Genomic DNA, 24,209 nt, shown 5'->3' with positions numbered 1-24,209 from the left:
TAGCACCTTATGCATATTACTCAAGACAAATATACTATGTGCTAGGTGCTAAAGTAAAAATTATAAGTGGCTTATTTGTTGATTCACATAGCAATTAGTTATCTGAATGCCTCTCTCCCTCACCAGACTGCACGTTTCTTCACAGCAGAGATGTGGCCTTTCATTTTCACGTTCTCGGCATCTAGTACAGTATGTAACCCAGACCAGAAGTCAGTGCCAGTGTGAGAAACACTGACAGACTGTGAAGCAACACTAAAGAGTGGTAATTCTGAATATCCACGACATGTGAAAGTCTTCTCATGTCCATGTCTAACGGCTTCCAGGAGATACCCTGACATCCCCTTTAGTAAGGTGTTTCACTCACTCACAACACTGCCAGGAAATATTTCCTTATAGCTAGTAATAGCTAAACCCTTAGAAATGCAGCCAAACTTCTTTGAGAAGTGGAGTGGTACAGCAGAAAGAATATGAAGCTTAGAAGGTTGCACAGCCTGAGGCAAGTGACTTTACTATCCAAGAGCCTCAGTTTCCCCTGTGTCTAAAATGTGGAAAGAGATGTCTCATGTGGCTGTAGTGCAGCTTCAAGCCCAGGCCTGACTCCAGAGCTTCTGTTCTTAACCACTATGCCACACTGCTGGCTGCCCAGGGAAAGTTCTGCTCAATACAGAGAGCTGTCTGAATACTTAAGGGGCAGCAGAATGTAGTAGAAAAACCTGCCTTTGAAATTCAACACACATGGTTTCAAACTCTGGCTCTGCCACATAGGCAAGTTACTTGACCTCTCTGAGCTTTAGTAGCTTTATCTGTAAAATGGAAAGAACATCATTCACTGTGAAAAGTTGTGTGTATATGTTTGTTTTTAGAGATTATATGGAACAATATCTGCAAAAAGGAAAAAAAAAAAAAAAGGCTAGCCCAGTATCTGGCACACAGTAGTGAAGGAATCCAAGTAACACAAACATCGTCTAACCATTCGAAGACAGGAGATGCCCTTCACCGGAGGCGTGCATGCAAAGGTCAGCCTGGAAAAATGCTACAGAAGCAACAACGTGGGGTTGGACTGGGTGACCTCAGAGATCTCTCAGAAAGAAGTTTACACAAAAATCGTCATTAGATGCATGTCCCAATTTCTGATTCTGCCATCTGCTCCTTGTGTCTTTAGGTACACTCTTGTCTCTGTTCATGATGCAAATACCATAAAATACGGTATTTCATTTTAGAAAGCAGCTGCTACCTGACCTAAAGGAAGCATTCCTAATACAGTAGTTTTATTGTACACACTTTGCTATGATAATTAGTCAATAATAGCCTTGAGGGTGGAGACCGTGTCATCCATGTCTGTTTCTCCAGTATCTCACACAGGGCCTGGGACAGAGAATGTACTCAGCAAGTACTTCTGGCTGAACAAGAAAGAGAAAGGGGAGCTGGGGAGGGAGATATCTCTCAATAAGGCTTTCTTCCAGTGAATCACCCTCCAACACAAGAAAATATCTTCGCTGTAACAACCTCCAGATAATGGAGTTTGGTCTGTACTTCATGACAAGAAGCATGTTCACTCATGGAAATAAAGATTAGTTCCCAGGACTTTCCTTAAGTAATTATGAGGCATCACTAATATCCCCACTTTACAGAAGAGAAGGTTGAGGCTTAGAGAGCTTAAGACTTTGCTCAGGGTTCAGCGTAGGTAAGTAGTGGAGCCCTTCCTCCAAGCCTGGCGGTCTGCCTCTAACGCTCTGAATGCTGCTTCCCAAAGTAACACTCCTGCAACGGAATCTCCTGTACCAGGGTGCATGAGCAAAGACAGAAAGAGTTCTTAACCCTCAATGTGAAGGCCAAGATGCCTGTAAAATCCTTTATTCACATCCCAAGTATCTGTCAAGGGCCTCATGAAAAAGAAACAGCAGTGAAGATGTCAACACGCAGCACCCGGCCTCAGCTGGGCAACAATTAAAAGGTGGAAGTTCAGGCAGACGCAACTCATGTGCAAAGTTCTGGAAGCACATTCGGAAAAATGAAAGACGTTCAGTAATGAAGGGAAGTACTGACAGGGAAGGGGAAGCTGTCAATTAGTTAAGAAGTTTGTATTAATGACTATGAAGAAATCAAAAGATGTCCCCAAGACCATTTATGAATATTTGCATTATAAGAAATACTGTAGTTCTACAACTTTCCACAATTCAGTTAAGGGGGACTTTATTGCCTGGTAGAGTAGCTTTCTCCTCAAAGCCCAGAACACGCAGAAACATGTGAACATGTATTCACTGCAGTGACTCTGGACCTTGCAAAGTATACACCACTGGAAACAGTGTATGTACCACAACTCAGTATTTTTCCAGAGACTCGTGTTCCCATGGCCATCCCATGACAAATTTAGGATTCTTGAGGACAATTATTTCTAACAGAGTGAGTTAGATCTGGATTAATAGTGATTTTTTTTTTAATGAATGGGGAAAAATATCTAACATAAAAAGAATGTAGGCATTTGTTCATTCTGGTTGAATGAGAACATGAGTATTTGTTATATTATCTTTTGTGCTTATGTATGCTTCTAATACTTCATAATTTTAAAAAGAGAGGAATACAACTTGCCTGTGCCCTCACCCACATATCTGCACCTTTTTCACTGCTCTGCCTGGCAAACCCCACAAATCCAGTCTCAGCCTCAGGCTCTCCTCTGACCCACTCCTCCCGGGCACACAGGCCAGCACTGAACATACCTCAGCAACAGGCAGCCCCGCGCTGAATACTGAGAGGCTGTTGGGATGGTTGTCTCCTCTGACCTGTGGGGTCCCTGAGAGCAGGCTGTGTCTTTTCATGTTGAACCACCAGAACCCAGCCCACCACCTGGTAGAGAAGCATGTTGACACATGGACGGGTGGGCTCTGACATCCTACTGTACTTTGACTCTTCTCCTACTTACCAGCTGGGTGACCCTGGGTCAATTATTTCTTAAAACCTCAGCTTCCCATGTGTTAGACTGGAATTATAATAACGCCCCAAGAGGGCTGCTATGGGCTTAGTAATAATTTTAGATGAAACATCCCAAATGGTGCCTGGCACATGGAAGGTGTTCAGTACACATAGGGATTGAATTCTGACCGATCTCGTAGCTTGTTTGCTGATCACTGTCCATTTCCTTGTCTCTCCAGGCAGAAGATGTGGTTTTAATTCCTTTCTGCTCTCCTGGGTTGTCCTGGTAGGCTGCTCCCACAGGGGGCTGAGCTACAGGCAATCACAAAGAGAAAGAAAAATAAATAAAACCGTAAGACTTGAAACTTAGCCAAGCAACTGAGAAGAACACAAAGATACAACAGGGAAAATAAAAACACTGGGGAGGCAAAATGCAATTTATAAGATAAAATTAATCTATTGAGCTGCCATAACAGGACATAAAAAGCATAAATATACTGCAGCTTGTCTGAAATGGTTTAAGTCCAGGCCCTCAAAAAGCTGAGTGAGAAAATGAATTCTATCAATTCGTGCCCATTTTTCCCAAGAAGACAGAGGTCCTAGGGTCTCCTGGGCAACTGTTGAGGTAGCACCTGGGGTGGAGGCACCCTGGTGTCTCAGTAAAAAATAAAAACAGTATTGAGTGTAAATGGCAAGCTAGGAGTCAGGCGTGGTGGCTCATGCCTATAACCCAGCACTTTGGGAGGCTGAGGTAGGAGGGTCACTTGAGGCCAGGAGTTCAAGACCAGCCTGGGCAATATAGCAAGATCCCCATCTCCACAAAATATAAAAAATTTAAATTTGAATTTTAAAAAATGGCAAGCTATGGGGAAAGTGCCAGGGCCTCTGTTGAGCTGAGTTACCTTTGCCATAAAATCTTTCCTCCATGAAGGTCCCCACAACCCTGTACTGATTTAGTTAACTGCCACCTCCCCCAACCCACACCAGACGGGGAGCTCTCAGAAGGCAGAGACTGTATCTGATTTATTTCTCTCCTACCCCCAGCGCATGAGGCTGGAAACCTAGCAGGTGCCCAGGGAATGTTCACTAAATGAATGAAAAGATGCCTGGATGATGGTTGAATGGATTAGAAGAAGGTAGATAAGGAGGTGGTAAGGGAAGAGCAATTCTCCCAAAGGTCTTCTTATCTGGAAACCTCAACTATGGTAAATCCAAAAGAAAACCTAAAATTAAAGGAAACTTACCTTTGGCTATGGATCACCATAAAATGCATACAAGAAGTATCACATACTAGGCTTTGAGAAACAGTAAAGAACATGGGCTTTGAAATTAGGCAGGCTGATTGAAGTTGGTCACAATGTGACTGTAGCCAAGTCACTTTATCTCTGAAACTGCTGCCTTAACTATAAGATGGTAGTAATTTCTGTATCTGCCTCAAAGGACTGTTGAGAGAACCCAATTAGATCATGTACTTAGAGTGTACAGCAAGACTCAGTAAGTAATAGGTGCTTGTTTTATTAACACCACAATATGTCCAAGACTCCAGAGTCATCTCCAATCCCTGAACCACTCTAGAAATCCTCTAATCTGATGCAACCTCCCACCCTGGTATTCATTCCCTTCATTGGCAAGTCCTAAAGAACATCAATATCCTGTCTGAACATTCACCTCTCCCCATCACTCTAAGGGAACTTGGGATGACCCCAAGGACACTGCTTCTCCCGCAGCCTTCAAAGTTGTGGTCATTTCTTTCCCATAGCTCTCATATCATGGGCCCAAAGTGTGTAAGTGTTTTTGCTCCTCACTGCCATTTCTAGATCATTCTCTCTCTTCCCTGAAAATTCCACCTTTGCAGCTAATGCTTCCAGACTATACCACCACCGACCCCACTTTACTGTAATCATCCATGGTCCCCTGATTCACTGAATCCCCTGAGGTTTGGTGACAATGTGGCTCCTAACCACCTTCCTTCTCTACATTGCTTTACGGTATAATTCCTCAGCGCTGTCTATGCTTGCTGTCTCCAATCTCTCTCCTGCATTCTCTCTCTGGAACCCATGCCAATCAGACCCCACCCACTCCATGGAAACAGCCTCCCTTCAAGGACACCAATGGCTTCCACATTGTTAAATCCCAAAGTCAATCCTCAGTCCTTGTCTTACCTGTCCTATAGCAATATCTGACACTGCTAATCCCCTCCTTACTCAGCTTCTGGGAAGTCATCCTCTCTTGGACCCCTCCTACCTCACTGGCTGGTCTTTCTGGTCCAACCTTTAACCACTAGAGAGCCACAGTTTCAATTCCTGGACCTGGTTGCTATGGCTCCAAGTCATATTGCTTCAAATATTACCAATATATTGCTATTTCCTAACTCTGTATCTCTAATCCAGACCTCTGCCCTTGACTCCAGACTCATCTGTCTCCAATTGCCTATCTGGTATCTCCACAGGGATGGTCAACAGGCATCTCAAATGTCCAAACCAGACCCCTAATGTCCCCCTCATGCTTGCCTCTCATGCAGTCTTCAGTCTTTCTCATCTCAGTGAATGACAACTCCATCCTTCCAAAGGTTCATATCCAAAGTGATCCTTTAAAGCAGAGGTTGGATTACCTTTCTTAAAAAGTCAAATAATAAATACTTTAGGCTTTTCAGGCCATAGGGTCTCTATGGTAACTACTCAACTCTGCCATCAAAGCACAAAAGCAAACAGACAATATGCAAACAAATGGGTGTGGCTGTGTTTCAATTAAACTTTATTTCCAAAAACAGGAAGTGAACCGGATTTGGCCCACAGGCTGTGGTTTGTCAACTCCTACTTTTCTTTTTTTTTTTCAGATGGAGTTTCACTCTTGTCTCTGCTCACTGCAACCTCCGCCTCCCAGGTTCAAGCGATTCTCCTGCTTCAGTCTCCTGAGGAGCTGGGATTACAGGCACATGTCACCATGCCTGGCTAATTGTGTATTTTTAGTAGAGACGGGGGTTTCACCATGCTGGCCAAGCTGGTCTCGAACTCCTGAACTCAGATGATCTGCCCGCCTTGGCCTCCCAAAGTGCTGGGATTACATGTATGAGACACTGCGCCCAGCCTGTCAACCCCTACTTTAAGGCTCAAGTCAAATCATGACTCTGCTGCTCAAAACCCTCCAAAAGTTTCCAATCTTACCGAGTAAAAGAGTCCTAGGACAGCCTTTGAGAGCCTGCCTGATCTGTTGCCTCCCGGACCTCATCTTCTATGACTCTCCTGCTTCCTCACTCCACTCCAGCCACACAATTAGCCTCCTTACTATTCATTCATCTTCCCTGTTCACAGCAGCACCAGGGCCTTTGCCTTTTTCCTTCTTCCCAAGATGACTAGAGCACTCATTTCCCCTGTTTCCCTTCAAATGCCATTTCACCACGGGGGCTCTCTAGCATTCGTGACATGAGCAAATCCTGCCCCTCCTCCACATTCCCCACACCCGAATCCTGCTTCATTCTTTTCCATGGCACTTATTTTCTCCCATGTTATACGTATGCTTATCAGCTTTCTGTCTTCCCCCCGACCCCACACACACACAAGAATGTAAGCTAGACACAGAGACACAGACTTCATCTGCTTTGTTCACTCCCCTCTCCTCAGTGCCTAGAATAGTGCTTGGCACACAGAGGAAATGAATAAATAAATAAAAGGTTACTTTTGTTGTTCTTGTTATGGTGCTGCTGCCATCTGCTTATAGAAGTTCAAAATTAGGAGTCAACATATGCACATTTGTGGATTCATGAGCCCTGAGAAAATGTTGTAAAATGCTACTTATATGCTCACCTGCATCATTCTGTGGGAGGGCCCTCAGCTTTCTTCAGATTCTCAAAGGGTTACTGGTCCAAAATCTCTAAGCACCACTGTCCTAGACTAGAGGACGCCACTAGACACATTTCCTCCAAGTCTCTGGATCCTAACTATTTAGGGACATTTTAACCCAGGGGCTTTCTGTTGTCTTGCCTCCCAGGAGAGCAGAGCCAGCAGGTTCAAAGAGGGTGGGGAAGTGGGTCACTTCTAGTGGAAGACACAAGGTTAGTAAGGTTTGGAATTAGCCCCAAGTTGGCCTGGACATTCCAGAGAACTCTGCAAAGTAGATCCTCACTTGCATACCTCTGACGTCACACGCCAGAGGCGTCCACAGACAAAGCCAAACACAACTGGGGCATCTGCAGAGAATCCTAAGTGAAGGCAGCAGTGCTCCCTCAGACCTATGAGCACTACAAGTTCCCTTTATCCAGACTCCAGAGTAAAATGAAAGCAATGGATTCATTCTCCTTATTGTGTTCCCTCTGTTGTGCATTTGTCAAGAGTCAAGATTAATCACTGCAATTCATGAAATTTATACTCAAACTTATTGCAATTCTAAACAACAAGGTTGACATTTCAAGCAGTTTTCTATCGAGCCGTTTGTCTAGCTCACAGGGAATACATTTTTCTTGGTGCTTACCATTCAGCAACATTTTGTCGGGCGTTGGCCTCCCCTCCATCATTGCTTCAGCCAGAATTAACTTTTGGTGAAGTTGCTTATTACAAGTTTTAAACTCCTTCAGCTCCCCCTGCAGCTCCAAGATCTGGCTCTGCAGCTGCGTCACCACCTCCTGGGTGGCAGGGAGACGATACGTATTTCTTAATGACTGGGATGGTTTTATTAGGATTGGCAAGCGGGACTTCTTAGCCTCCTGAAAACACACATATGCAACAATGAATACACTTTGAACACACTTCCTTTGGTTGCACAGTCAACATTTTCATGCCAGCCTTATAAAACAGAATTCGAACTGGCTGCCCAGACTTTTCGGTCCTATAATGGCAGCTATGTTTATCCACCAGCCAAAGAGCTTGTATCTTGGCAGGTCCCTCCCCTGATCATCAAGGGCCAAGCTTCTCCTCGCCACCCTCCTGGCCCTGGCCCATTGTCTCTCTGGACAATCCAGACGCTCCGTAAATGGCAGTTCTTCTTCCAACTTGATCTTCTGGGAAATGTTATTTTGCTCCTTATCTATTTCCTCATTTCCCAAACATTCCTCAGTCTAATCTAATCTGGCCTATCAACCCCTGCTAGTCCACCAGAATCACCCCTTACTTCGGTGGCTGCTAAGTTGCCAACCCAGTGGATATTTCCCAGGCTCAGAACTCCCAGTCATCCTCATTCATAATGACTTATGGGCACTACAGAGTCAACTGAAAATTCAACTCTTCAGCTTCATCACCCCATGCCTCCACTGCAAATCTATGCCACTTCAACAATCTCTGTCTTGGTGAATCACATGACTATCCATTTACTACACAATCTAGAACCATGGAAATAATTTTTAAGTTTCCCTTTATTCTTGTCACCCACTTTCCCCATTCATCAGGGTCCATTAATTACAAGTCCCAGGCTGTCTCTCAATTCTTTCAACACTTCTCATCCTCCACTGCTACCACTCAACTCCAAGATGCTGTTAGTTCTCACCTAAGTCATGGCAACAGCCTCCTGGGTGGTCTCCACACGTCCACTTTTGCCCTCTCTAAGCCACTCTCCATGCTACAGCAAAAAGACAAACCTACTACTCCTCTCTTCTGCCTAAAACTATTTTAATTGCTTCCCAGTTCTCTCAAGACAAAGGTCAAGGTCCATACCACAACCTACAAAGTCCTGCAGGACCTACAGCCTAAATTACACCCCCTTCCACTTTACCCTGCTCTTCAACAACAATGACCTTGGTCCCTCAAAATGCCTTCCTTCCACCTCAGGACCTTAGCATATGCCAACCCCTTTGCCCAGAACACTCACTCCTTCCCACTTCCCCGACTAACTCTAATAGCATTCATTAAGACTCAGCTCAAATGGGCCTTGATTTCTAAGACCAAGGCAGAGCTCCCTATTACACACTCACTGTCCTCTACATATCCCCTCAGAGAACGTTAGTTATCATTTTAATTAAATGCCTGTGAAATTATCTGTCCCTTGTCTATCTTCTGCACCAACCTGTAAGCTCCAGGGTTAAGAGGCTTTGCATATCTTGGCCATACTCTCTGTATAGCTTCTAGCATAAGAACTAGTACACAGTAGGTACTCAACAGCTATTTGTGGAATGAACATATAAACAATAACTTAAGAGGCCAAATGGGGGTCTCTTTCAACTGGGGAATTTTAAACATTCAAAAGCTGGGCAGAGGGACTTAAATCCAGACTATATTTAAAGAAATACTACAACTCAATAATAAAAACAATCCAATTAAAAGATGAGTAAAAACTCTGATAGTCATTTCTCCAAAGGAGATATGTGCATGGCAAATAAGCATGTGAAAAGATGCTCAACATCATTAGTCACCAAGGAAAATGTCTATCAAATCACAATAAAATACCACTACTTCATACCTATTAGGATGGCTATAATCAAAGGACAACAACAAGTGTTGATGAAGAAGTGGAGAAACTGGAACCCTCACACACTGCCGGTGAGAATGTAAAGAGGGTACAGGCGCTTTAGAAAACAGTCCGGCAGTTCCTCAAAAAGATTAAACAGAGTTACCATCTTACCCATCAATTCTACTCCTAGGTATATACTCAAGAGAAATAAAAACATTATCACCCCCAAATTTGTAGATGAATATCAACATTATTTCTAACAACCAAAAGTGGAAATAGCTCAAATGTGCATCAACTAATGAATGCGGTATATCCATATGGATACACTATGGAATACTGTTTGGCAATAAAAATAAATGAAGTACTGACACATGCTACAACGTGAATGAACCTCAAAAACAGTATGCTAAGTGGAAGAAGCTAGTCACCAAAAACCACGTATGGCATGATTCCATTTATATAAAATAATCCAGAATAGGCAAATCAAAAGAGACACAAAGTAGATTCATGGTTGCCTAGGGCTGGGGTGGGCCAGTTGGGGGGAAATGGGAAGTGACTGTTAATGAGTACAAGGTTTCTTTTGGGATGACGAAAATGTTCTAAAACTGTTGTACAACTCTAAATTGTACAATAGACAAAAAACAAAAAACAAAAAAACCTACTGAATTGTATACCTTAAAGGGATGCATTGGATGATATGTGAATTAAATCTTAATAAGGCTTTTTTTTTTTTAAAGTTTTTAAATAGCAGAGGAGAAGGAACCCAAGAAGAAAACAGAAAATATTTGGGACCCAAGAAATGAGATCACTGAGGTCTCTTAAGAAGGAAAGAAGAGTAAGGGCCCCTTCTTGAACATTCTAGGATATAAAATGCTTTCAAGCACACTTTCCCATAATCCTGAAGTGAACTCTGCACTCCCAGAACTCACAGGATAAGAGACGTTATCATGCTTACTTTCCAGATGAAGAACTGAGATGTCAAACAACTAGTCCAATGTCACAGTGCAAGAAGGTTCAAGAGTCAGACCTAAGACTAGCTCTTCAGGGTCCAGTGCTCAGTTCAGAAAAGTGAGATGCTTTCTGCTCTGAAATTTCAGGTAAGAGGAGAGAGTAGGTTCAAGGATAAGAACAGTTTGAGGTGGCAAAAGGAGACCACGTGGGAGGAGGTGGACGCCTCAGCAAAGAGGGCTGGAAAACAACAATCATTTGCTTGGTCCTCAGTCTCCACCAATCTTTATTCCTGGATCCAAATCTGTGTGTCATATGGCAGCAGAAAAGATATCTGCAAGTGCACAAATGCCAAAGCCAATTTCAAGCTGGAAGACTGCCATCAGTCAACCTAATGCTCGTTCTAAAATAACACCACACAAAATGCTACCTTATGGACTCTGAACAGAGTCCCACCTACCACATTATTAAAGATGTCACATTGGAACTTCTTCCTTAGGAATGGAAGGGAAACAGGAACTCACACACTCCAAGCTCCTACCACGTACAAGGTACTGTACTAGACACTTGCCAAAGACTCAAAGCAGGTAAGTGGCTAGGCCCAATGCAAACACATGTATATCAGTAAAGTCCATCCTCTTGTCTGTACTAAACAATTGAAAGGATACCTGGTCTCCTTGTCCCTCTAACTAAACAACTGGAAGGATATCTGGTCCCCTTGTCTTACCCTCGGGCTGCAGTGATATTCCTTTTAACAGGGTATCAGAGTCTCCTATTAAAAGAGGTAAGCCATAGGATTATCAACTCCTTAACTACCAAAGACCACAAAGAATATCATTAAATTTCCTTCTACTTTGCATAGACTGGAGGCCATGGTGGTGATGGGAGGGCTCTTCTCTCCCAGAGAAAGGCAGGTTTATAGTATCTCTGTCTGCACCTAAAACCAGACTTTAGTTTATATCCCTATCACTCCACTTACCAGCTAAGTCACTCTGGACAGTTTTCTGAGCCAATATTTCTTCAAAAGTAAAATGTAAGTAATACCTACCAAATTCATATTCTTGTTGAGAATATTAAGTGAGATTATATATATATGTATATATATACACACAGACACACACAGAGTATCAAGCACAATCCCTAACAGATACTAAAAATAATAAACAAATACGGTTTCCTTCCTTTTGAAGACATAGCAAGAGGAATAATTTCAAACTAAAAAAATATCTATTTTAATATATTTGGGGGAAATTAAGTCCATTCAATTCTCCAGTTTTCCTGAACACAGAATAACATCTCTCACACAATGAAAAATTCAAACAAAAAAACCAAACAGACAAAAGACACCTAGTTTTCCTGATATACAGGTACAAACTGAAAGAGCTGGGGCAGATGAGAGCATTTCTATTCTAGCCAAACTGCACAAATTTGCATTTCTAGTACCGTTAATATAACAGCAGTCTCTCTCTCTCTCTCTGTCTTTCTCTCTCTCTCTCTCTGTCTCTCTCTCTCTCTCTGGTCTCTACTGATATCTTTAGAAAACCCTTTTCTAGAAATTACAGTTTTGGTGCATAATTTAAAACAATCAAAAGCAATTTTGCTAATGATATATCTAACTCTCTTTTGTATGCGCAAAAGCAGTAATTTAGTGGTCAGAAAATAAACTTAATTCTCCATTCTGATGCTATAAAGCAGTGTGTACAGTTGATTTCTCAAATACAAAACACCCATCAGAAACAAGAATATCAACAGCCTTCACTGAACCACTATTAGAAACACGACCTATTTCCTTCTCTCCCAGAACACATCTCCCTTCTATGGGGATTCTTGGCCGTAGGGTGGCAGGGGTGGGGGGTTCAAGCCATGACCTCAAGAGGATTTTCATAAGGGTCCAATCAAACATTGCCAAAAGAACCTGGTTTTAACAATCTGGCATATTTGACAGGATGTGCAGGGCTTAGAGACAGTATATAAGCTGAAGGAAAATCAACATGCAAACATTCACTCAACAAACCCAGACTTTATCATTTCACACCACCAGGGTTGGAAGGTAGCCTGATCCAGGGAAAGGGTGTGGCTGTGCAGTCAGGTACAGTGGGAGTCTCAGCTCAACCACTGGTTAACAACAGGAACATGGGGTGTGGCTTCCAGATCTTTGATGAGTGTTGTCAGGATAAAAGATTATAGAGGAAGCCCTCAGAATAATACCTCTCCTACACAAAGTCTGCACAAGATAAAACCTAGGTTCTCATCCCTATCCCTGAAGTCAGGTTATGACCATTTGACTGCAACCTGCAAAAGCAAATGTTCATCAATACAATGAAAATTGTATAGATTTTGGGACATCTTCACAATGCAACCTTATGTAGCCATTACAAGGAAAGATGTTCCTCATAACATGAAATAGACAGCTATAGACAGATGTATAAACAAGACTTCACATGTGTTTTTTCTAAGGAAAACACATAAATGTCACAATATACAGATAAATTAGATAGGGCTGAGATGGAGGAAGACAGACAAAGGGAGTGAGGGGAAGGAGAGGCAGGGAAAGGTCAGTGAGGACACATAGCTCTGGGTGGAGGCTAGGGTAAGTGCAAGCAGAGAGAGACACTGGACATTCTCATCATATAAATGGGAAGAAAGTGGTAAGATTAAAGGTGATTTTTAAAGTTTTTTGTTTGTATAAAGTAAGTACATAATTAATACATGGAAAAACTTACTCTATTGGTCCCACCAGGGAGGGAAAGGAGGGCAGCCTGCCACCCAGGCACCCCGGGCAGGTTCTCTGGCCGATGCTCTGCTCTGAGTGCAGTGTTGATCGGTTTCTCTTCCCAAGCCTCTCTCACTGCTTCGTGCTTGGTTCTGAGCAGGTCGCCCTCCGTGGCCACAGTCTGCACTGAGGCATCTTTCAGCTCCACCTTGGGCACTTCGCCTGCCTTTACTAGCTGGGCCTCACAAGACAACTTCAGTTCATCATGTGGCTTGGAAAATGAGTTGGTTTGGACAAAATGGACAAGTTCACCTTTTTGCTTGGGTGTCTTCTCTGTTTTACCACCAAGGTGTTCTCCAGAAACATCCTGCTCTGCCAAGCACAGATGTCCCAGAAGCAGTTCTCGTACCACTTTCAGAAGGTCTGGCCTGTTTTTCCAAAAGGGAAGGAAGTGGAAGAATCAAGCTTTCTGCTAGGCCTTGTCCCCTAGCCAGTAACCCAAGTTATCCCCACCTACTGTTGCCCAGATTCCATCAAAACTAAATACAGTGTGTACCCACAACGTGCCAGGACCCACATCCAGTATTTTATCCTGTGTAACCTCACAGCAACCAAACAAGGCAGGTACTACCATGTCATTTCAAGGATAAGAAGAGTAGAATTAATTTGACACAAGGCACACAGCAAGTGGTTGGGTCACATGAATATGTGAATGCAGGCTGGGCCCAGGTAGAAAAAAACAGGATTATAAGGTGTCCATGACAATTACAGGGTCCTCCCTGACTCTACCCCGCCAGCCAACCTCCTAGCCCTGGCCCCATTTCTATATCCAGGAGCATGTATGGCTTTAGACTAATCTGGCCAACCTGGCTAGTCCATCGATGACCTAATCCATCTTGGTGCACAATGGGTGCTTAACAAAGAGGTGGTAATGAAGGAGTATCTGTATACAGGCATAGTAGAAAACGCATTGGTTTTGAAGACAGATACAAATCCCTTCATATTCTAACTCCGCAATTCTCTGAAAAGAAGATAAGTATTCCTCCACAAGACAGCTATGAGGATTAAAGGAGATAAGTGTATAGGCAGCAGATACTTTCCATGCTCCTTGTCACATACCCTTGGCACACCTCTGACTTCAGCTGCTGCTGCGTGGACAGTTCCCATAGACACAGTCCCACCTCAAACACCCTCTACATCTCTGCTGCCTTGGGGCTTTTTCCAAAGCTCTATGAGCAAGCCAGTAAAGCAGTGTGGAAGTGTGAAACAGTTTCCATTTCTGGGGAAACTCTCAACCAGTGGGAGAAGACAGCTGTTGCGTAAATGTCCCAGTCTCCCATCCTTCAGACGGACCACACAGGCACAGTAATATACAGTCCCTTAGAGGGTCCCCAGCAGTAACCAGATCATTACTGCACCCTTATTGGTTCTGCTTTCATTCCTGTCTTACTCTCCCTGAGCCCTCATTCCTGCTCCCTGATGTCAAATCCCAAACAAATCCCTTATACTCTAATCCGAATCTCAGGCTCTGCTTTCCAGGGAAGCAAAACTAAGCCAGCATGTAAAACACCTGGAATGGTGCTCAGGTGGAGTAACTCAAGAAGACTCCCTTGTGTGTTTCTTGTGCTGGGCACTGCAGTGGCCACTGGGGATATAAAACTGTCCCAGGAGGACATGGACTGGTTTTAGAGAAACATATGTAAACAAATTATGAGGGTTACAGGGCAACCATCCCAGAGTGCCCCAGACTGGGGGTGGCAGAGAGAACGACAGCGGAGGGTTTCTAACATCAATGAGAACAGTCTAAGCATGGAAGCCTCAAGGAGGGGAAATGGAACAGTCTAAGCATGGAAAACAACAGGAACAGAGTCAAGTGGCGAAGAAGGGGTGAGCTGGAAAGATGGGCAGGGAAGAAATGAAGAGTCCTGTACAACACATTGAGAAAAAAAAAAAGGAAGGCCACTGAAAGGCCTTGCAATGGACCGGGCTGGTCACACACGTGCTTCAGAAAGGTGACTCCAGGCTGGGCGTCGTGGTTCACGCCTATCATCCCAGCGCTTTGGGAGTCCAGGGCAGGCAGACAGCTTGGGCTCACGAATTCGAGACCAGCCTGGGCAACATGGCGAAACCCTATCTCTACAAAAAATACAAAAAATTAGCCAGGGATGATGGCATGTGCCTGTAGTCCCAGCTACTCGGGAGGCTGAGGTGGGAGGATGGCTTGAACACAGGAGGCTGCAGTGAACTGAGATCGTGCCACTGCACTCCAGCCAGAGCAATAGAGCCAAACTTTGTGTCAAAAAAAAAAAAAAAAAAAAAAATCAAGAAAGGTGACTCTGGCTGCTGCTGCATAGAGAATGGACAGAGAGGCCTCACACACAGACGAGCTCCCCTCATGCTGGTCTAATCACAGAGTAATGATTGCAAAATATGCACACCTAAAAAACAGTGTAAGGTACACTATAGGGCTCAAAAATCAAGATAAAAGTATCCAAAGATCAGAAACAGGGGAGAAAACCCACAGCTGTAAGAAGAGGGCTATTAAAAAGACAACAACCTAATGAAAGATTTCACAATTGAGGAAACAGAAACAATAAAGCAATCTGAAGAAGATTTTTAAATAAGTATGTTTAAATCATCTAAAAACTAAAGGGAAAAGATCATAAGAAGACAGAGTTATGAAACTGGGACAGAAAGTTATGCGAAAATAAATGGGGGAAGTAGAGAGAAGAGACCAGCTGGAAAGCTGTTGCTAACTCCCAGGAGAAAGAAAATGCAGGTCTGGGTGAGGTGGTTGGCAGTCAGCAAAAGAAGGGGACAGAAGGTCCTCATTGGTGTTAGCTCTTTTTTCTTCTCACTTTGGTTTCTACTACCTGTTCTATTTCTAGAAACCCTGTGAAACAGTCAGGCTGTACTCTACAACTCCTTTAACATACTCTGACCTTCCCTTCCTCCGATCTTTGCTGCCACTGGCAATGACAGGCACCCCTGTGTTATCTTTCCCACTGAGCCCTCTGAGGGGAGGGAGAAGGCCCTCTGCATATCCAGATTTCTATTATCTAGATGGGGGCAGAGTCAACTCCATTTAAATAGCTACAGCACACCAAAACGGGGTTAACAACAAAATTTAAACGTATGGTACATTTTTCACCTCTAATGTGAAATTATCTAGACAACAGAAACAACCTCAAACTATAGTAAACCCAGACTTTCAAAATATTTCTGGCATTTCAAGCTTCAGGAGATGTTAAACTAAATTTTCCTTTCCTTCGCCTTTTTAATATAGATAAAAAATAATGACAATTGTTATTTGGCTAGCCAAAGGAAGACCATTACTCACCACCAAACAACACAATAAAACCGAGGAAAAATACTTTACACATGGGTAGTAAAAGGTGGTGAGAGAGGCCATTATAATATACTAAAGTGGTGGTGCTATTAAATAAAATATTTCAAGTGTTATTTTGCTAGAAATCTGAACAGCAGATTCATTAAGCTATAACTGTAAGCCAGACCTTTTCAATGGTTCAGTCCAAGAGACTTCTCAGAGCCCAAATATTGTTTATATCCCCTTCCTGGGCATCTGTGCCATGAGGAAGGTATAAGGGAAGAGGAATTGACATTTCCTAAGCACTTACCATGTGCCAAATCCTCTAAATACACTGAATCCTCACAATAAGACTGTGAGAGGGGGATTCTTTAAAAGCCCATTTTACAGATGAATAAATGGGCTCATAAAGGTTCAGGATCCCCCAACCAAGTGGCAGAGCAAAGCTGAGATTCCAGACCTTTCTGACTCCCATTTCAGCTGGGACTGAAACGCTTCCATTGCCAGAAGCAAGCATTTCCCCCGACCGCCCAATTCACCACGCTCCTACCACAGCCCACTGCACTCTCCCTGATTCACATCACCCAAGTACATTCCCACATGGCCCTCACACAAAAAGTGTCTTTTAACTCTGAAGTAAAATTAGGGATCACGATGTTCAGGAAATCCTCCATTTCCCAAGCACTAACTACTACGGTCATCTAACTACTTGTGATAATAAGCCAGAACTGCCACTGAGCATGTCTTCCAAGAAGACTCATGCTAGAAAAATATTGGACAGACGTCAGGGATTGGGGAGGAGTCAGGCTTGCTGAGCTCACAAAAACAGAGTGCTTCAATCCCATTTTTCCGCTGAAGAAACGCCCGTAAGGCTTAGTCCATCAATGATACAAGAAATATTGGTGTTCCTGGCTCTTGTCAAGAGTCATGGGCAATCATTACTGCTCCATTTCTCTACCTAGTCGGGAGGAGAACTGAAAACTGTTATTGAACACGCACCACACCACACGCCAGCCATTTTTCTTGTTTTTTTCTTACTCCCCACAGCAACCCTAAGAAGTAATCAGATAAATTGAGGCACTGAGAGATAAAAAGACAGCTCTTTTTGGTTCCAAAGCCCAAGCAGCTGTTATGGATGGACTAGGAAGAACATGAAAGGGGGAAAAATTACTCCCAAAGGATTAATTGAAAAAACACAAATGTACGGAATATTTCTCCTTTTTTGTTTTAAGGAAAACAACCTGTAGTATCTCCTCACATAGGAATGGCTCCCAACAGATACAATGAGAAGAGAACTTTAATTCAAGCTCAACAAAAACAGCAGAATCACAACTACAATGATATTTTTTAAGCTGTTGTCGAAACTGGGAGAGATTTCGGTAGGGCTGATTCCTCTCGCTGACAGCAAGGCAGTCCTTTCTGGGGCTCCCAGGAATAATTCTCAAAGAAAGCTTCCTTTCTCCTCTTTATAATGGGCTTACACGAGGCTTTGCTGACGTCCCCTCACAGCCACTAGCATGCAGCCTAATTACTTAATTGCATGACTGGCAAGATTCCTTCCAAGCCATTTCAGGAGCTCTCTCAGGTAAATTACACAGCACCATCATCTAAACCCATTTAGCAAAATGAGTTTGTTCTCCCCTAGAACTAGAGAAACAAAGGAATGTCTGGGCCTCATGTCTACCTGGATTCCAGTAACAACGTGGCCTTCTCATTGAACAAAGGGGCAAGCAGGTTTATGAACACGCCTTCTTCTAGGCAGCCAGGTGTGTGGGCCCCATCGGATTCTAAAATCTTAGGCTCCGTGTGCCTTAAGTATCCATTTTTGCAGCCTCCTTTGGAAAGGTCTTTCGTAATCTGCAAATAAAAGTATTTGGTCAAATAATAGAATAAGGAGTAAGGGAAGCGGGTGTGTGGAGAGAGGATGGAGATGCAGGGTGAGTGAGTAAGTGCAAATAAGCCAGACACACTGAGCCAGAGAGAAACAGAAAAGGAAAGGGGGAGGAGAAGGAGGAAGAGAGAGAGACACAGGCACGCAGGTGCGCACGTACTCACTTTAACGCAGGGAGATGTTCTAGAAAGAGGATAGAGATGTTTACATCACTTCTCCTCACCCTCAGTTTCCTCACCTATAAAATGGGGGTAGTAATGGTACCTCCCGCGGTTCTTAGGAGAATGAAATGAGACCACCTCAGGTTACTTGTCTTACTCACTACAGGTGCACACCGGAAATGCATTCTCCCACCCCTACGGCCCACTCCTTGAAAGTTCTTTCTAAGAAGAGTAGGGAACCCATGTCATTAACAATGATTTGAGTGCTTATTATATTCTTCTTGCAATGTATCCTCCTTATTATGTATCAGAAAGCTGACTTACTCTTTACAGACACATACGATTTAACATGGCTTTGATCTTTCTCATTAGGAAGGTAGAGAGTTCCTAATTCCCATGGAGATGTTATTTACGGATCCACCTTCTTGGGTCACTGAGGGTCCCAGAGGAGTGGTACCAAAGATGCATCTAGTTAAAGCCTGTACTGGGCATGTCTTTGAGGTGCTGCAATTAGCATTCTTTCTCCCCTATCCAAAGCTGTAAATTTCTTCTACCAGTCTATAAATAATTCCTCTTGACTTCATTACTGCTGGAGATATACACACTAGCCATCACCCCCATCTCTCCACACTGGTGAAATGATTAAGATTTTTAAATGGAAGACAAGACCTACACAAATGAGTTGTTATTTATAGTGTCTTCTTGGCCACCAATCTAGTTATTAAATCCAACTAATAAGCAACCTCCAAAGAAGGAAACGTACAGAATAATAAAAACAATAATTATTATTTACTGAGCACTTATTACATGCCTTTCTATTTAAATATCACAATCCTAAAAGGAAGTATTACTATCCTCATTGATGAGGAAACTCAGGCTTAGAGGTTAAACACTAATTAACCAAGGTCACAGAGATATTAGTGCCAAAGCTAAGACTTCGAATGAGGTTCATCTGGTTGCACTTTTAATTACTTTGCTTTCTAAAACTATCTATATTTGAAGATCTTCCCTTTGTGACTCCACAAACTTGAACACCCTGAAGGCCAAAAATGCCAAATCTGTAGCATCTTACCCCCACCACATCCCAGTCTCTAGGGTTCTTTCAACTTTGGACACTGCTTGGAGTCTCCCACACATTTTATGAATTAGAGGGTTGGAGACTGCTTGCTCTAAATGTTCAGTATCAATGTGATTGGAAGAGTGCTCTATGTGGACGGGGGTCAGATTCTCACAATGCCCAAATGACAGTAATGTGGGTTCCAGATGAGGAGACTGCAGAGCGCCCCTAGGAAGGGGAGCTAAGTTCCATCAGTAGGTCTTTACGCCTCAACCAAATGATCTGGTAGTTCACACAGTCCAGAAACAAGGGTTCTTATCCCAACTCTATCACTGATTTACTCTCTGCCCCAAATAAATCATCACTCCTCAAAGGCTTCAGTTCCTAATTCATAAAATGCGTTGGATTAGCTCACTGAAGATTTGTCCAGGTCAAACATCCAATGCCTGCTATTCTACTATAACAAGTCCATTTTTATTTGCAAGTATACGCTTGTTTTCATGTTTCACGACTGGCTCTGTCACCCAGTTTTTAACTTCTAAGAGGGAAGAGACCTAGTCTTTGCTTTCCACTGTCACATGAAAGGTACACGATATAGGCAGAATGAACAGAAAACTCACTGGACTCATTCCAGACTCGAAGACTGGTTTGGACATAGAGTGGAATAGATGAAATAAGGAGTTAACTGCAAGGTTCCTACCTCATTACTCTGCTGCAAATGCTGGTCACTCAGGAAGTTATTCTCGTCATCCTCTCCAATTTTGATCGTGTCCTCATCCTCCTTGCTAGCCATAAGCTACATGGAGCATGGAATGATGTGAAAATGCAACCCAAAAAAGTGTGCAGCATGAATATGTATGAATAAGTCAGTGATGTCTTTTTTTTTTTAATGCAAAACAAAAGGCAAACAAAAAAGAGGAACAAACAAATGCCAAAGCCATGAAATAAAAATTAACCAAAGTTAGAGTTGCTAGTTGTGGCGAATCACACCAGCTGCCTGGATCAAGCATAATTTAAGGACAAATTCCCCAAGAAAACAACTAAAGACATTTCCCCTTGCCCTTGTATGGCCCTTCCTTAGCTGCCGGAAATTAAATATGCTGTATGCCACTGCCACTCCTGCCTTTGCTAAATTCACTTTCAGATTATATAAAAGTAACAAGATTTTGGAAAACAGCTATTGATGGAATTGAAAATATCAAATAGCAAGAAAGTAATAAATGAAATTTATGGTGTGCCCAATTTATGCATCATTTCTCCTATTTAGCACAAGGCATAAACCTCTTCTTGTTCGACTGTCACACCTCTGAGATGGACAGTCCTGGCAACACTGTCATTTTGCTGACAAAAAGTCTTCATCTCTAATGAGAAGAGTATCACGCTTGCCTGACGATAACTTTATGCTTTTGGAAATGAAGGACAGTTATTTATAAAGACTGCATAAATCCCTAATGCTTCAAAGAAGTGTAAATCCCAAAGCTTCTGAGTGCTACAAAATGGATGGTACAAAGTTCTCAAGAAAGCCAGTTCTCAGCTCTCCGGAAAAGCAAAAATTCTATTCATGGGGCACCTGAATTAACCAAATTAAAAATGAGAGAAAAGGTGGCCAGCCACTCCCGGGTAAGGAACCAATCGAAGCCATGTCAAAATTATACCAAACCTTATCTCACCAATAAAAGAGTCTGGCCAGGTGCGGTGGCTCACACCTGTAATCTTAGCACTTTGGGAGCCCTAGGTAGGCAGATTGCTTGAGCCTAGCAGTTCAAGACCAGTCAGGACAACAGAGTGAGACACTTGTCTCTACAAAAAGTACAAAAATTCTCCGGGTGTGGTGGCACATGCCTGTAGTCCCAGGAGACTGAGGCAGAAGGATCACCTGAGCCCAGGGAGGTTGAGGCTGCAGTGAGCCATGATCACAACACTGCACTCCAGCCTGGGCAACAGAGTAAGACCCTGTCTCGAAAACAAAAACAAAACAAAATAGTCTACACCGAAGGTGCTGAAACCACGGAGTACTGGGTCATTTGTTGGGTGTGTTGTACATGTGAGATACCTACGGTTCTAGTTCAAGTTTTATTTCTGAATCCCTACATTTAGTCAATTATCCCCATAGCTCTCCAGTCCAACTCTCTGATTTTCCTTTCAGAAGAAAAACATTGTTTTGGAAGAAAAACAAAACAAAGGCAACTGAGTTCAGTTTTTATAGAAACTTCCCAGGGTCAGAACACATTCAATCTAACCGTATAAATCTGCAATCAGGATCAAACAGAAGTGATGATCAAAAACCATATCCCACTATCCTATCAAGCACAAAACAGACTAGACATGCATAAATATACCTACTGAGGTATAAAAGTTTATAAATATGGGTAAGGAACCCTCTTTCTCTTTTGGTTTCTTCCCTCATTACCGTAACATTCTCACCGTGATAAAGACTAACTGGAACTATCAAACTCGTTGGTGGGAATATAAAAGGTTTGGACAAAGCATTGGCATTTCTTATAAAACTAATAACCCTATGACTCAGGAATTCTACTCGTAGGTACTCATTAAGTTTAAAAAAAAAAAAAAAAAGTATGTCACAACAAAGAATTGTACATGAATGCTCATATCACCTTTTACCCAAGTGTCCATTAATAGCAGAATGAATAAACACTGTAATCCATTCATGCAATGGAATACTACTTGGCAATAAAAAGGAACAAACTTGATGCACTAACAGGATAGATGAATCTCAAAAACATAATGCTGAGTAAAAGAATATATACAAAAGAGAATATACTGTAGAACTCCACTTATATGAAGGTCTAGGCAAAATTAATCCATAGTGGGACAAAATCAGAAGAGCAGCTGGGGTGGGACTGGGTTTGGACAACAGAGGACATGCAGGCTCTTGATAGGAGTTTGCCTTACACAGGCACATACACTTGTAAAACTTAGTGAACACAGGCTTACAATTTCTATAGTTCATTTAACTATAAGCATTTATTGAAGATATGCACACTGAAGTACTTGGGGGGAGTATACTAAGGTTTGCAGCTTCAATTAAAATTTATCAGAAAGATGAGACAGAGTGATGATGGGCAGGTGGGAAATGTGCATAGAACCTAGGTGGTGAGTATATGGGTATTCACTGTAAAATTCTTTTCACTTTGCTGTGTCTGAATTTTTTCATAATAAAATATTAGGAGAAAGTCTTTCCCATCTTTAAAACAAAACAAAACAGGGCCGGGCGTGGAGGCTCACGCCTGTAATCCCAGCACTTTGGGAGGCCAAGGCAGGCAGATCACGAGGTCAGGAGATTGAGACTATCCTGGCTAACATTGTGAAACCCCATCTCTATTAAAAATACAAAAAATTAGCCAGGTGTGGTGGCAGACAACTGTAATCCCAGCTACTCGGGAGGCTGAGGTAGGAGAATGGTGTGAACCTGGGAGGCGGAGCTTAGCTTGCAGTGAGCTGAGACTGCACCACTGTACTCCAGCCTGGGTAACAGAGTGAGACTCCGTCTCAAAACAACAACAAAAGTCTCTCTCTGATTCCCCAACAGCTCTGGTCACTGAGTGTTCTCTGCCTCTCTCCAGGCTTCTGCAAGGGGTCTACTCTCAGCTTCTGCAATGTGGCTTTTACTGCCCAGGAAAGGTCCCCAAAGACCTTGTTTATTAATGAGAGATGAAATCCACATGAGGTTAGGAAGGAGGCAGAGAGAAGCTCCTCCCTGACTCCTGCGGATCTGAGAAGAGTTTCCCCTAAGTTTAGATGAGCAAAGAAAGTATCGTGAACACGTCATTCCAAGTTGAAATATGAAAAGCATCAAAGTTATTCTGCATTTCCAGAACCGTAACCATGCCAATACTTGATACAGTGAAGTAAAAATTCACTTTCATTTTTCTTTACCTCTGCTGACCTGGTCAAAATTAGAAGTAAACTCTCAGTTTCCAGGAATGGTCAAGAAAGTAAATGTTATGGACATAGAGAAATGTACTTCATGCTACATGCTACTTACCCATTTTCGAAGACATAGAACTAAGATGTCAGAAAGAACTGAGTCACTATACCTGGCTCAGCTTCCAGCCCTACCGCCACTAAAGAAGCAACCTCCAAACCTCCAAGTGTCAACTGGCTCTATCCTCATTTCCTCACTTCTCATCACTTCTCTTTGCCCTGCAAGCTGGCTTCTGTCCCCTTCACTCTAATGAAACCGGTCATGGGACTCACAGGAAGTTCTCAGTACTTTTTTCTTTCTTGTCTTCTCAGAGTGTTCCACACTATGAAACACTCCCTCCTTGAAACCCCATGCTGTTACTCTGCACTTTACTGCCTCTCCCCGTGCCTCTTGAGCTATTCTTTCTTCATCCTCTTGGCAGCTCCCCTTCCTCCTCCAGGAAGAACTTCCCTTAATCCTCAAAGTGAGGGCTGAGCACCTGTCTACAACTCCCTTGAGACTCTGCATTCACTGCATCAGAGCCCTCACTACACTCTGCCGCAACTGCCCCTCTGCTTCTCTAGATTACATCCTAGACAGGGCGGGGACATGTATGTGTTCATAGTTTTAATATCAATGCCTGATGCTCAATAACGCTGCTGAACAAATAAACAAATGAATAATGACTTTTTTCAAAACGAGATCTAGAAACAAGTCGCTTTCAGGATTACCTCTGGTCTTGCTACTCAAAGGGTATTCCTTAGGGCAGCAGAAGCATCATCAACCGAATTTGTTAGAAATACAGACTCTCAGGCCCCATGCTAGGCTTACTGGACAAGAATCTGCATTTTAACAAGACTCTCAGGAAATTTACGTGCACATTAAACTTCAGAAGCACTGC

The 24,209-nt window shown here is 42.9% G+C and overlaps 1 protein-coding gene across 13 annotated transcripts in view; it reads right to left on the bottom strand.

Moving 5' to 3' along the window:
* The window catches only part of CDK5RAP2 (CDK5 regulatory subunit associated protein 2), a 190,831-nt gene that overhangs the window by 55,298 nt on the left and 111,324 nt on the right, over positions 1-24,209 (bottom strand). For 4 of the 13 annotated variants that reach the window (XM_005580931.3, XM_065530143.1, XM_065530145.1 and 1 more), the window contains exons 19-23: positions 20,084-20,179; positions 17,959-18,131; positions 12,957-13,374; positions 7,378-7,609; positions 3,100-3,222 (exon numbers count right to left, since the gene is read on the bottom strand). In XM_005580931.3, the coding sequence (XP_005580988.3) occupies positions 3,100-3,222; positions 7,378-7,609; positions 12,957-13,374; positions 17,959-18,131; positions 20,084-20,179 (1,042 nt within the window). Of the gene's footprint in view, positions 1-3,099; positions 3,223-7,377; positions 7,610-12,956; positions 13,375-17,958; positions 18,132-20,083; positions 20,260-24,209 lie in introns of all 13 variants that reach the window. The other 9 variants (XM_005580932.4, XM_074016692.1, XM_074016693.1 and 6 more) reach the window with 3 other exon arrangements.

This window comes from Macaca fascicularis, chromosome 15 (assembly GCF_037993035.2).
Source record: "Macaca fascicularis isolate 582-1 chromosome 15, T2T-MFA8v1.1".
Lineage (NCBI taxonomy): Eukaryota > Metazoa > Chordata > Mammalia > Primates > Cercopithecidae > Macaca > Macaca fascicularis.
This window is presented reverse-complemented; position numbering and strand designations above follow the sequence as displayed.